At 55.5% G+C, this 12824-nt stretch overlaps 1 protein-coding gene across 4 annotated transcripts; it reads left to right on the forward strand.

Annotated features, from left to right (window-relative positions):
• Positions 1-309: 309 nt before the first annotated feature.
• Positions 310-12308, forward strand: Bcan (brevican). 4 transcript variants are annotated; one of them, XM_075978639.1, is made up of 14 exons: positions 310-581; positions 2573-2680; positions 3074-3445; positions 3693-3867; positions 4058-4185; positions 4482-4775; positions 5793-6017; positions 6522-7088; positions 9255-9362; positions 9726-9884; positions 10683-10765; positions 11004-11148; positions 11386-11597; positions 11894-12308. In XM_075978639.1, the coding sequence occupies exons 2-14, from the start codon at positions 2593-2595 to the stop codon at positions 11987-11989; spliced, it is 2652 nt and encodes an 883-aa protein (XP_075834754.1). In that variant the 5' UTR covers positions 310-581; positions 2573-2592; the 3' UTR covers positions 11990-12308. The 4 variants fall into 4 exon arrangements, with proteins under 4 accessions (XP_075834754.1, XP_075834753.1, XP_075834751.1 ...); XM_075978638.1 differs by having other exon boundaries at positions 11386-11576; XM_075978636.1 differs by lacking the exon at positions 310-581 and adding an exon at positions 1806-1950.
• The last annotated feature ends 516 nt before the right edge of the window (positions 12309-12824 follow it).

A 12824-nucleotide genomic window follows, 5' to 3' on the forward strand; every position in this document is an offset into this window, starting at 1 on the left:
TATAAACCAATCAAAGCTTCCTCAAAGGGGAAGCTGTGGTCGTTCGCACCTTCTCTGACCTCAGAATACGGCTTTCCATTTTCACCCGCCAGCGCCCTCTTTCCCTGGGCAAAGCTCCCATCATCCCTTCATCCTCTGAGCTACGAAGTTTGAGTCGGCCCTCCTCCCTTTAACCAATGAGAAGTCTCTCCCGTGTTCTAACTCGCCTTTTTGCGTAGCCACAGCTCCCTCCACTGCTCCCTCCCCACCCCTTCTGCCCTCCCCGCTGTTAGTCCTGGGCTCCCGTCCGCGGAACCTTGTCCTACTTCGCTTGTCCTCCCTCGCTCTGGCTGCTGTCGCCCGGAACCCTCGCAGAGAAGACTACGGGTCCCGTGACCGCGCAGAGCCCCCCGCGGGGGCAGCTAGAGTGGGGACGGCGCAGAAGGCGGGGCGCGTGGGAAGAAAGGGGGTTTTGTGCGGCGCCCGGCGGGCTGGCGCCCCCATCTGCGTCCCGCGCACCCGGCCCTGCTCGCGCCCGCGCATTGAGCCGCAGTCTTGGCCGCGGCTGCGGGACGCACGGTGTACCGAGGGGACTTTACAAGGTGAGTGCGGAGGCCGGGCCCTGCCAGTTTCTTACTTGCTGTGTGACCTTGGGCAAGTTTCTTGACCTCTCTGAGCTTGAGAATTCGGGCTTGGGTAAGGGCGCGCAGCTGGCCTGGCTGCTGTGGACGACCGGGATGGTCGCCCGCCGTAGCTTCCTGAGGTCCCCGCGCACCCGAGGGCGCAGTCGGCGGCGCCTATCCTAGGGCAGGCACACAGCGTGCTGTACTGGCCGCTAGCTCCCTGCCTCTGCCGCGCAGCCTGCTGGAGCCAGTGCGCGATTGAGCGAAGGAGCTGTGCGGAGCAGCCAAGGGTGCCCCGGTGCCTCCGGGAAGGGTCAGAGCGCTTGAGCCTCGAACAGGAGCCACTCTTGTCCCAGGACAATCGGATCCCCTGACCTCAGGCTTCCCCTCTAGTCCCCTGCTGTCCCGAAACGAGTAAAAGGGAGGACGAGTGTGAGTAGCTACTGCTCCCACGGAGAGTGGCTCAGCCTGGCCTCTCCAGCAACCCTTCTCCTCAGAACCTGACTCCCTTCTTACTTCAAAGCGATAATCCTAGTTACAGCTTGCACAGCCCAGCCAAGAGTGAAGGCCACGGCTCTGGTTAGCAGGGGGGTCTGGCCTGGAAGGACATGGCAGGACCTGAGAGAAGGAAATTCCCCATCACTTAAGCTCCAGCGATCGCCAGCTGTGAACACAGAGAATTGCCTGGCGTCCTAACCTTGGTACCCTGCTGCATCATCAGGGTACCTGATCCGTAGACCTGGGTCCCCATAGTCTTCCGACTCTGGCCTGACTCTTAAAGACTGTGTTTATTAGCTCTTCAGCTTTTCCTCCTGAGGGCAAATGCCCTGGCTCCTGATTTAGCTCTGCTGGTGGCCCAGAGTTCTCTCTAGCCTTCTCTGAGCACCCACCTGCATTTTCCCAGAGTGTAAGTGCACTGAGGTCCTCAAAAAGAGAGTGTTTCCAGAGCTGATGGCCAGGCGGAGGCTGGCCTCCCCCCCGCCCCCCCCCCGCACCCTTCTCCAGTACACTCCAAGTTGTAGGCTTTCACAAAAGACGGGTGGGGGAAGGAGTAACTGGATAGAGGCCAGACTGGCAGGGACAGGGTCTTTGTAGCCAGGAGATCCGGTGGAAAAGCCCGTGCCAGGCAGAGAGGAATGACTGAGAGCAAAGTAGGAGGGATGGAGGGGGCAGAGGATGCTGGGCACCAGGGGCAGCTTCCTCACAGTGCCTGGGTTCAGTCTAGGAGGCCCTCCTGGAAGAGAAGGCTGGGCTTTACCGCTGTGGACACCTGAGGGCAGGGGAAAGTGGGCCCACAGTTGTGCACCCGCCCCCACCCATGGATCTATGTGGCTGCCGGAACCTGAAGGTGCTCAAGCCCCTCGCATGGAATTCTGTCTTTGCATCTTACCCACGCATGTCTTTCATACTCAGGAACCTGTCTCTGGGTGACTTACAATTTCCAAGCATATGCATGCTGTTTAGGGAACAGTGACAAAAAAAATCTGTATGCGTTCAGTACCGCCTCCTTTTTTCTGACTGGTTGGGCGCACAGATGTAGAACCCAAGTGCAGGGATAGCACAGTGCCACCCATCATGGGTTATAAATGTTCATTGAACATCTACTCTGTCTGGTGCTGGCACGTGCACAGGGTGCTTTCTGCTGTAGCTTATAGTTAGGCAAGAAGATAATAGATATACTACGATAACGATGTATAGATAACAGCTAGATAGGCAGATAGACACTCAAAGCACATGACCCCACCAAAATGCACAAGGTAGTAATGACGGTGCTTTTTTTCTTTATAATTAAGGAAACAGAGACTCAGAGATGGTAAGAGCCTTGGCTAGGTCACACAGAAGCTGGGGATTCCTCTTGGTGCTGAGGAGATGGGATTAGAAACAGAGTTAGTGGTTATTCTGGTATCTGCAGAGAGGCAGAGGAAGTCCATCCCCAAGTCTAACCTCACCTTTCCTCTTCCCTCCTCAAGTTCGTCCATCAGTTTGCAGCATGATTCCACTGCTGTCCCTGCTGGCAGCCCTGGTACTGACCCAGGCCCCTGCAGTCCTAGCTGACGATCTGAAAGAGGACAGTTCAGGTGAGCAGCCCTCCAGAGGACCCATGTCTCCGCTGCATCTTCCCTACGGCAGAAAGCTGCCTCCGTTCAATCCCAGTCATCTGCTTCCAGCCCGGGTACCGGAAAGGAGACAGATGAGGAAGTTCTGTGGGCAAGGGCTGGAGCCAACTGCAGAATAGGGATGAGCTGGGGACCTTGAAAGGTGGGGACGTCTTGGAGTCAGTGCTGCAAAGGGGCTGAAGGCGGGAGGCTAAGGGTGGAGGATCGCATTCAGGACCTGAGCTGGGATCAGCATTCGGAGCCCGGTGTAGGCACCTTAGGCTGGTTAGTCCTGGGGGGCGGGACTTGGAGCCACGCGCACAGGCGCAGTGCGTCCTGCGTCTGGCTGCAGCGGGCTTTGACCCCTGTCCACAGAGGACCGAGCCTTCCGCGTGCGCATTGGCGCCACGCAGCTGCGGGGCGTGCTGGGCGGCGCCTTGACCATCCCATGCCACGTCCACCACCTGCGACCGCTGACCAGCCTCCGAGCGGTGCCGGGCTTTCCCCGGGTCAAGTGGACCTTTCTGGCCGGGGATCGGGAGGCTGAGGTGTTGGTGGCTCGCGGGCTGCGGGTCAAAGTAAACGAAGCCTACAGGTTCCGAGTAGCCCTGCCCGCCTACCCTGCATCGCTCACGGACGTGTCTCTGGTGTTGAGCGAGCTGCGGCCCAATGATTCAGGGGTCTATCGCTGCGAGGTCCAGCATGGTATTGACGATAGCAGTGATGCTGTGGAAGTCAAGGTCAAAGGTGAGAAGAGCGAGTAGAATGAGGTCCCTAGAAAGAGGGAGGAAAGGACTCTGGCCCCCAGGGAGCTGAGTGTGAGGAGGCTTAGCAAACCTTGCATGCGCAAAAGGCCCAAGCTGAATTGGGAAAGCAGAGCGGGGAAACAGTCCTAGGGAGCTCAGTCGGACTTTGCCTTTTGTGAACAGAGTGACAGGGAGGGGAAGTCAGTGCGCTGGTGATGTCAGACTCAGGAGTTCTCTTTGCTCCTCAGGGGTTGTCTTTCTCTACCGAGAGGGCTCTGCCCGCTATGCTTTCTCTTTTGCTGGAGCCCAGGAAGCCTGTGCTCGCATAGGTGCCAGAATCGCCACCCCTGAGCAGCTCTATGCTGCCTACCTTGGCGGTTATGAGCAGTGTGATGCCGGCTGGCTGTCCGACCAGACTGTAAGGTGGGTCCATCGAGGTTCCCCAGGGCTCCCTGCCTCTGGGAAGAAAACTGGCCTAAGGAAAGTGGACAAGCCCCTGCCTAGAGCGTACTTTTCTGCACCCCGACATCCCTGCCACACTTGTCACCCAGCAGAAAGGTTGATAGGGCAGCCTCCTGGGGGCAAGACGCCAGTTCTTCACTTCTTCTCATAGGTATCCCATCCAGAACCCAAGGGAGGCCTGCTATGGAGACATGGATGGCTACCCTGGAGTCCGGAACTATGGAGTGTTGGGTCCTGAAGACCTCTATGATGTCTACTGCTACGCTGAAGACCTAAATGGTGATTGCCCTCCTGCAACAAGGCCTGGGGCTTCTTCTGGGGCTTCAGTAGACTTCGTGTGTCTAAGGGCAGAATAGGCAGGCGCTTGATGTACTCCTCCAAATACTGTTCCGGAGGCAACAGGTAGCTGCCAATGGGGGAGGGAGGGATAGAGTGAGGAATTGGGGCCGGGCTTCTCTATGCACTAATCTTCATCTTGGGTTTCATGCCATCCTTGATACTATCAGGAATGAGTTTGCCTAGGGACCTGTAAGGGTCCAGGGTGGAAGGATGACCCAGCTCTTCTTCTCACTCAGGAGAACTGTTTCTAGGCGCCCCTCCCGGCAAGCTGACGTGGGAGGAGGCTCGGGACTACTGTCTGGAACGGGGTGCACAGATTGCCAGCACAGGCCAGCTCTATGCAGCCTGGAATGGCGGCCTGGACCGGTGCAGCCCCGGTTGGCTGGCTGACGGCAGTGTACGCTACCCGATCATCACTCCCAGCCAACGCTGTGGTGGGGGTCTGCCAGGAGTCAAGACCCTCTTCCTCTTCCCCAATCAGACTGGCTTCCCCAGCAAGCAGAACCGCTTCAATGTCTACTGTTTCCGAGGTGAGTAACCTCAGAAGCAGTGCCAGACCTGGGAGTCTAGCCTCAGCTTCACCATCTTCTTAGCCATTCACCCACAGGGGTCTTATTGGTGCCCAGTTTGTCATCTTCCCTGTACCCTCCACGTCACTTCACCTCCCTCCTGCTCAGTAGTCTGTACCAGTTTCCACCGGTTCCAAGGTTGCCTCAATGCCCACATCTCTGTCCTCACACACCCAGGAACTCCTTAGTGTGCTTACAAGTGTCAAGTCTTTCAACACTGAGTGCTGATGAGTGGACAGAGGGTGGTACCTGGAAGTCAGCAGGGTGCACATTCTGAGCCCAGCGCCTTGTCCTGAAGGGAACAGTAGGGGGCAATAGCATGAATGGGCAAGGAGGAGAGATGGAGGACAGAGGTCTGGAGTGGGTGGAGCAAGGCTCACTGGAACAGGACAGTATAATCCATCTGTCCTGGCTGGAGACAGCCCTCTGGGCTCCTCTCACTCCAGTTCTCGAGTCTCTGTCCTGTGTTCCTTCCCCTGAGCCACAAAGTAGCCCTTTCTCTGTTGCCTTAGTTGAGCTCCAAGCACCTCAGACACTGACCATTGAATACTGTACCTGGGGAGATGGAGTCTGTCCCCTTCTCAACCCAAACTCAGCCTGTCCCCCCACTCTGTGTTCCATCTCTTCAGGGGGCAGCTCATTCAGACGTTCCAGATCCCTCCGAAGGAAAATGAGCCCCCACTTTGCCTTATAACAAAGAGTTCTTTCTATCGTGTATCTAATGTGTTAATGCCTGTATCTGTTTTCTCAGGATGGAGTTTCCCTAGCATTCTCTATACCATATGCAGAGAGTGCTTGGCCTAGAACTAACAGGCACTGCATTAGTACTCGAGAGATTAGTGGTGATGTTCCAGGGTGCCCTTGAGCTCCCTGTGAGAACTTGTGGGAGGATGAAGCACATTCCAGGGTCTTTTGAGATCTGTCCCAGCCTCAGATGCAGGCCAGCTGACTCCCGTTGGCCTTTTCCTCTTGCCACAGACTCGGCCCACCCCTCTGCCTCCTCTGAAGCCTCCATCCCAGCCTCTGATGGACTAGAGGCCATTGTCACAGTGACAGAGAAGCTGGAGGAGCTGCAGTTGCCTCGGGAAGCTGTGGAGAGTGAGTCTCGAGGGGCCATCTACTCCATCCCCGTCATGGAGAATGGGGCAGGAGGAAGCTCCTCTTCCCCAGAAGACCCAGCAGAGGCCCCTGGGATTCTCCTAGGTAACTTTAAACCCATACCTTGTATTCTCACTCCATTAGAGAAGTTGGGGGCAGGAGGGCAAGCCCACTGGTCATGGGCTGGCTTAGTTCTGGCCTTCATCAACGGTTCCACCATAAAAGACATCTCTCCTGTCCCGCTCCCAAACTTGGTATTCAAGTAAATTCCACCTCCAGTCCTCTGTACTAGAGAAGCAGGTGTTTAGAGGGTGCTCTCTGGGAAGGAAATATATTCCTTATCCACCCCTCAGACAGATAAGGTAATTTTGGCAGACTGGGAGAAGGAGGTGCAACAGCCGTGTCTGCCTGAGCTAGAGGCAGCTTGCAGAATTCTCCAGAGTGTTGCCTCACAGTGTAGCCAATGGTCAGAGATCTTCCCGACAGACACCTAGGACACCTCTCTCCCAGGCCTCCCAGGTCCCCTCCCCCAGACCCTACCCTTCCCCTACCCTCCCCAGCTTGCTCTGGGGTGCTGTCCCTGGTGCTGAACCGTTTTGCTGTGGTCAGAATCGGAAACCCAATCCATTGCACCACCTACCCGGTCCTCAGAAGAAGAGGTAGCCCTGGAGGAAGAAGAAAAATACAAAGACACGGAGGCTCCAGAGGAAGAGAAGGAGCAGGAGGACCTGTGGGTGTGGCCCAGGGAGCTCAGCAGCCCTCTGCCCACTGACTTGGAAACAGAGCACTCACTCTCCCGGGTGTCCCCACCAGCTGGGGCAGTTCTGCAGCTGGGTGCATCGCCTTCTCCCAGGCCTCCAAGGGTCCATGGACCACCTACAGAGACTTTCCTCCCACCAAGGGAGGGAAGTCCCACATCCACTCCAGATGGGGCAAGAGAGGTAGCAGGAGAAACTGGAAGCCGTGAGCTCTCTGGGGTCCCTCGAGAGAGTGAGGAGGCAGGGAGCTCCAGCTTGGAGGATGGTCCTTCCCTGCTTCCAACCACATGGGCCCCTGAGGGTACCAGAGAGCTGGAAACCCCCTCAGGAGAGAAGTCTGGAAGACCCGTGCAGGCCCAGCCAGTGCTGCCCACCGACAGTGCCAGCCAAGGTGGAGTGGCTGTGGCCCCCTCATCAGGTAATTCTGCTGAAGGCTCCATGCCCCCGTTCCTCCTTTTTCTCCTTCTCCAGTTCTGGACCACCTGACACGTAGGCTTTTAATCCACCTTCTCCCCAGATCCTCTGCTGCATTGCCCTCATTCCCTTACCTGTCTCTCCCAGGGAGCTCTGATCTCCCACCCCAGTTCTCTGTTTCTCTTTGCTACCCAAGTTCCACTACCGACCACTGGGCCCTCTGCTGTAGCTCACACTTCACTGGCCACACAGAATACCCATCACACCCTTTGAAGCCAGGCCCATTGCTATTCCCTCCCTCTGCCCTTGGTTCCATCCCTTTAATCACCTCGCAGTGATTCCAGGGAAGCCTGAGAGACCATACCTGCCCCTCACCTCTGGGGACCAGAATATTCACCCCAAAGAGCCTTAAGCCACTACTTCTGTGAAGTATTTTTTGACTGTTTTATGGAAAACAAGCCTTGGAAACAAATCTCTATTAAAGTGCTTTTGTACCCAGGTGCTGACACCCTGTCCAACTTCAGCTGTCTGTCTCTGCTCATGACTGAGTCTGAATCAGGAATCTGGTCCCGTGTGCCCTCGCCACCCCTCTGTGTCTCTCCATGTATCTCTCTGCCACTCTTCTTCTGCCAACATCCTTGCTGTTCCAACAGGGCAGCAGTCCCTTGCTGTCCCCTGTGTTTCTCCTCGGGCCATCTACACTTCCCCTTCATACTACTGAGTCTCCAAACTTGACTGTACATATCACCCAAGGGAGTCCCCTGTTACCTACAGGAGAAACTCACACAGCCAGGGTGTGGTGTGTGACCTACCCAGGTAGTTCCTGCATGGAGCTAGTTCTCTGGCTTCTCCAGGCTTATGTACATCATCTTCCTCCATGCACCCAGGAAGAGCCCTTGTGCCCAGTGTTCCCCTCCTGCACTAACCCTGCACTAATAACCAACCCCCGGAGAAATGGGTTTATGCTCTTTAACAAGAATCTGTCTCATGCAAAGGGTGAGGTGGGATGGGAGAAGAAAATGAACTGGTTTCCACCATCTGAGAGAAGCTCTCAGGAAAGGTTGTGCCCTCCTGGTTCTCACCTCTCTTCCATGGCCCAGGTGGGGTAGCCCCTATGATGTCATCATCTAGCCCACTGCAGCTGCTGCCTTTCTGTCCACTGGCCTTGCAGTGGGTGTAGTGGGAAAGGGGAACTGCTGCAGTATCAGCCCGTCACCTGCAGAGGATGTCAGGGGCCGCCTGCCTGCTGTGTCAGGAAAACCCAAAGGGAGTCAAGTCATCTCATACTACCCCGCCAAGGTGCAGGCCCTGTAGCTCACAGCCAGGGTGGGACTTACGCCTTAGAGAGTGGGAGACCAAAGAGTGGGTTTAAAAGTCTGTCTCCCGTCAGGTGTGGTGACACACACCTTTAATTCCAGCTCTTGGAAGGCAGAGGCAGGAGGATCTCTGTGAGTTCGAGGACAGCCTGGTTTACAGAGCAAGTTCCAGGACAGCCAAAGATACACAGAGAAGCCCTGTCTTGAAAAACAAAAACAACAGCAATAACAACAACAACAACAAAAGTCTATCTCCCAAGGACTGGAGAAAGCAAATATGAGGATCTTGGGACTGTTACCTTCACGACCTGAGATCAGGCTTCACCTCACTGGGGAGGGAGAAGAAAGGAAGCGATGCTTGAAAGGCTGACTGGAGCATTCTACCTGCTGTGGCTCGGTCATCCAGCAAAACAGCCCAGCTTCTCCTTCCCCCTCCCCTGTTGAGGCCAGCACGAAGTCTAGTCTGCACTGCTGATTGAAGAAGCCTCTATCTCTGGCAGGGCCCAGAGAGCAGGCTGGAAAAGGCGATGGCCCAGCCTGAGGCTGATAGGAATCCAGGTCTCGTGATTGGCAGCCCAGAGCTCTCTTGGCCTCTTCCCATCAGCTGATCGGGGCTCACAGTGGTGGGAGCACGGTGGCCTTGTGCAAGGATGAGTCAGTGAAGAACTGGGAGGTTAGGGTGAGGAGAGAAGCCCAGAACTCGGGGATGGGCTGTAGCAAAGGGCAACTCTAGGCAGAACTGTTACCTCCCCATCTGGAAAGTGTCTGGGTAGGGGATCACGAACCCTCCCCTGGAGAACTCAGTCTGCACCGCTCCCCTTACAGCTCCTCCCCCTCACTCTCTTTCCTGTCAGGTGACTGTATCCCCAGCCCTTGCCACAATGGTGGGACTTGCTTGGAGGAGAAGGAGGGTTTCCGCTGCCTGTGTTTGCCAGGCTATGGGGGGTACCTGTGCGATGTTGGTGAGTGTGTGGAGGGGCAGGGAGGCAGCTTGAAAGACTAGACCTTAACCCCAATAAGCTAGTTCCAAAGGTGGAGGGTGGTCACTGATTTGGGCCTTGCTCTGCAGGCAAGTTACATGGCTGGTCTGAACCTTGCTCTCTCTGTCCAGCCTTCGGAGCAGGGAGGAGGGTAGCCGCTTCTCCAGCGGGCAGGGCTGCATAGAGCAGGGCGGGAGAGCCAGCCGTCCTAGCCACTGCCCAAGGCCTGAGGGCTCCCAGGCTGCTCTAAAGTGGCCCCGAGCCCCCCCCTCCTCCTGCTGCCGGCTGTTGAAGAAGCCAATCTGCGACTTGGCAGCCTAAACCGGGCCCTCCCCTGTGCTCCAGGCCTCCAGTTCTGCAGCCCTGGCTGGGAAGCTTTCCAGGGTGCCTGCTACAAACACTTTTCCACACGGAGGAGCTGGGAGGACGCAGAAAGCCAGTGCCGAGCACTAGGTGCGCATCTGACCAGCATCTGCACGCCGGAGGAGCAGGACTTCGTCAACGGTGGGTGGAGCCTGGCTTACTGTGTGTGCTCCACGCCAAGCCCACTCCTCATTGCTTCCTCATCCTCTCCGTCCCCACTTCCTTCTCCCTTTCTTCTCTCTCCTCACTCTGCCTTTTCCTTCCTTCACTCCTCCTGCCTCTCACCAGAAAGCCTGCTGTAGGGAGATTGGGCTTCACGTCCCGCATTTGCAGGGTGGCCTCGACTGCCGGGCTCCCTGTTTTCCCAGGTGCATCTGCTTCCCTAACTCTGTGGTAACACGGTTTGCTCTTCTTCCTTCCCTCCCGAACCTTCCATGGGGTGTGGAGGTTCCTTAATAAAATCGGGAGACAGGCTAGAGAGATGACTCACGGGTTAAGAGCACTAGCTGCTTTTCTGAAAGATCCAGGGTTCCGTTTCCAGCACCCACATGACAGCTCACAACCATCTATAACTCCAGTTCCTGAGAATCTGAAGGCCTCTGGCCTCTGAGGACACTGTACATAAGTGAGACACGACATTTATGCTGATGAAATACCCATACACATAAAATTAAAAAATTTAAAAGCTTTCAAAAGACAAGAATTTAGGGAGAGTCTTTATGATATTAAATATAATTATCTTACCTGGGGGATAAAGAGAAAGGAGGGATGGAGACAGTCGCTGGTGGTGCTCTCCTGGTAGAGCCAGCAGCCACAGGCCTAGCCAACTGCCTCGAAACTGCCTAGGAAGCAGGTTTTTGGATGGACTCCCCAAAAGGTCAGGCACTGGCCCAGGAACACAGGGCTTCCTGCTCACTGCACCTCTGTTTTTCTCCCCAGATCGCTATAGGGAGTACCAGTGGATTGGACTCAATGACAGGACCATTGAGGGGGACTTCTTGTGGTCAGATGGTGCCCCTGTGGTGAGAACCCCCACTGCAGTGCAGCCTAGGTCACTTCCTGGATGCCCTTCTGCCTCCAGGACTGTCGCTTCCTTCATTCCGGTCTTTCCCACTGGACCCCTTCTTTCCTTGTCCCTGTCTCCGGCTCTTGCCTCATTCCTGCAAAGCCCCTCCATATCCTCCCTCCGGTTTCCTCAGGGCGTTCCTTCTGGTATTTATAGGGTTTGAGCTCACCACCTCCTCTCCTCCCCCTTCCCAGCTCTATGAAAACTGGAACCCTGGGCAGCCTGACAGCTACTTCCTGTCCGGGGAGAACTGTGTGGTCATGGTGTGGCATGATCAGGGCCAGTGGAGTGACGTACCCTGCAACTACCACCTCTCCTACACCTGCAAGATGGGGCTTGGTGAGGGCTGACTGGGGAAGGCTGGCTGGGGCTGCCACTTACAGAAGGAGAGCTAAGCTACCCAGAAGAACCTGTCAGGGTGTACCCCAGACTGCGGGAGGGTGACGCGTTCCATTGGCCTACTCAGAAATTTTGATTTTTTTGTCAGTTGTGGCCACTCATTTCCTTCCCATCAAGTTTCTGTGAACCATCATCCACAAACCAGACTCCCAGTTTCTAACTGTATACCCCTTGCAGTGTCCTGTGGGCCTCCACCACAGCTGCCCCTGGCTCAAATATTTGGTCGTCCTCGGCTGCGCTATGCGGTGGACACTGTACTACGATACCGGTGCCGGGAGGGGCTGGCCCAGCGTAACCTGCCTTTGATCCGCTGCCAAGAAAATGGGCTTTGGGAGGCCCCCCAGATTTCCTGTGTGCCCCGAAGGCCTGTGAGTGACAAGAGGAAGCAGGTGGGGGCCTGCAGCTACTTGGAAGCCTTGGGCTGAAGACCCATTCTGTCTGTCATTCACTGACTGTGTGAGCTTTGGAGTGACCACTGCCTCTCTCCAAGGCTCGTAGAGGGAAGTGGGTTGGAGTTTTGGAGACACCTTAGGTGCTAATGGCTGAGAACAGGCAACCACACTTGGGCTCCTAAGGGCAGGGCAAGTATTTTGATAAGATCAGGAGTTAAATAGCAAGGACCAAGGTGCTGAGGGGACTAAGGGCATCCAGTGTGGAGGATGAGTATGTATGTGTGTCTTCCTAGGCTCGTGCTCTGCACTCAGGGGACACCCCAGAAAGACCACTGGGACAGCTCCCAAGGCCCAGGAAAGCACTGCTGACACCTCCATCCAGTCTCTAAGGAGCAAGCCTGGAATACTGCTGCCCCAGCACTGCCCTCTTCCCGTAACAGGGGGTGGCCTGAGAGGGGTGGGACTGGACAGTGCCAGAAGGGGTTTCTGGGAAACACGTGGATGGCTCCACCCAGCCTGGGCCCTCTCTCTGTTTTACCCTCAGGACAACGGGTAAGTCCCTAAGTGCCTCAACTTCTCTCTCATGTCAGCTGCCTCCTTGTCCCTCGATTTCTCTAAGGGACACTGTGCTACTCATTCCTGATTTTGAAAGGATTAGCAGGGTGGCATGGCGGCAAAACCAGATGGAAATAAAGTTGATTGAACCCAAACAAATTTGATGTTTCTGTGTGAGTGTGGACAGTCAGACCGGGTTAGAGCCTCCGACGGTGTAAGTAGGCTTGCTGCGATTATTAGCATGCAAAAAGACCAGAGAAGTCACCAAGAAGTTGGCGGATATAGTGCATGGTGCAAAAGAGTTGCCCAGAACGGGAAAAGATCTTCACCAGCCCCACATCAGACAGAGGGCTGATCTCCAAAATATACAAAGAACTCAAGAAATCAAACACCAAAAGATCACATAATCCAATAAGAAAATGGAGTACAGACCTAAACAGAGGAATCTAAAACTGTTGAAAGACTCAACATCCTTAGCCATCAGAGAAATACAAATCAAAACAACTCAGAGATTCCATCTTACACCTGTAAGAATGGCCAAGATCCAGGCTAGGTGTGAGTCTGGACCTCAGAGGGAGTAGGCCTGAGCCAGGACCTCTGTGGGTCTGGGCATTGGTCTGGGACATCAAAGGGAATAAATAGACAGGAGCCTAGAACCTCTGCGGGTCT

This window comes from Microtus pennsylvanicus, chromosome 7, assembly GCF_037038515.1.
Source record: "Microtus pennsylvanicus isolate mMicPen1 chromosome 7, mMicPen1.hap1, whole genome shotgun sequence".
In the NCBI taxonomy this organism is placed as follows: Eukaryota; Metazoa; Chordata; class Mammalia; order Rodentia; family Cricetidae; genus Microtus; species Microtus pennsylvanicus.

Excerpts from the sequence above, each read along its gene's own strand:
- Bcan (XM_075978636.1), top strand. The coding sequence starts at position 1,929 with ATGTGGCTGCCGGAACCTGAAG. Across the intron at positions 2,681-3,073 it reads TCTGAAAGAGGACAGTTCAG|AGGACCGAGCCTTCCGCGTG; the intron begins GTGAGCAGCCCT and ends CCCTGTCCACAG. Across the intron at positions 3,868-4,057 it reads CTGTCCGACCAGACTGTAAG|GTATCCCATCCAGAACCCAA; the intron begins GTGGGTCCATCG and ends TTCTTCTCATAG.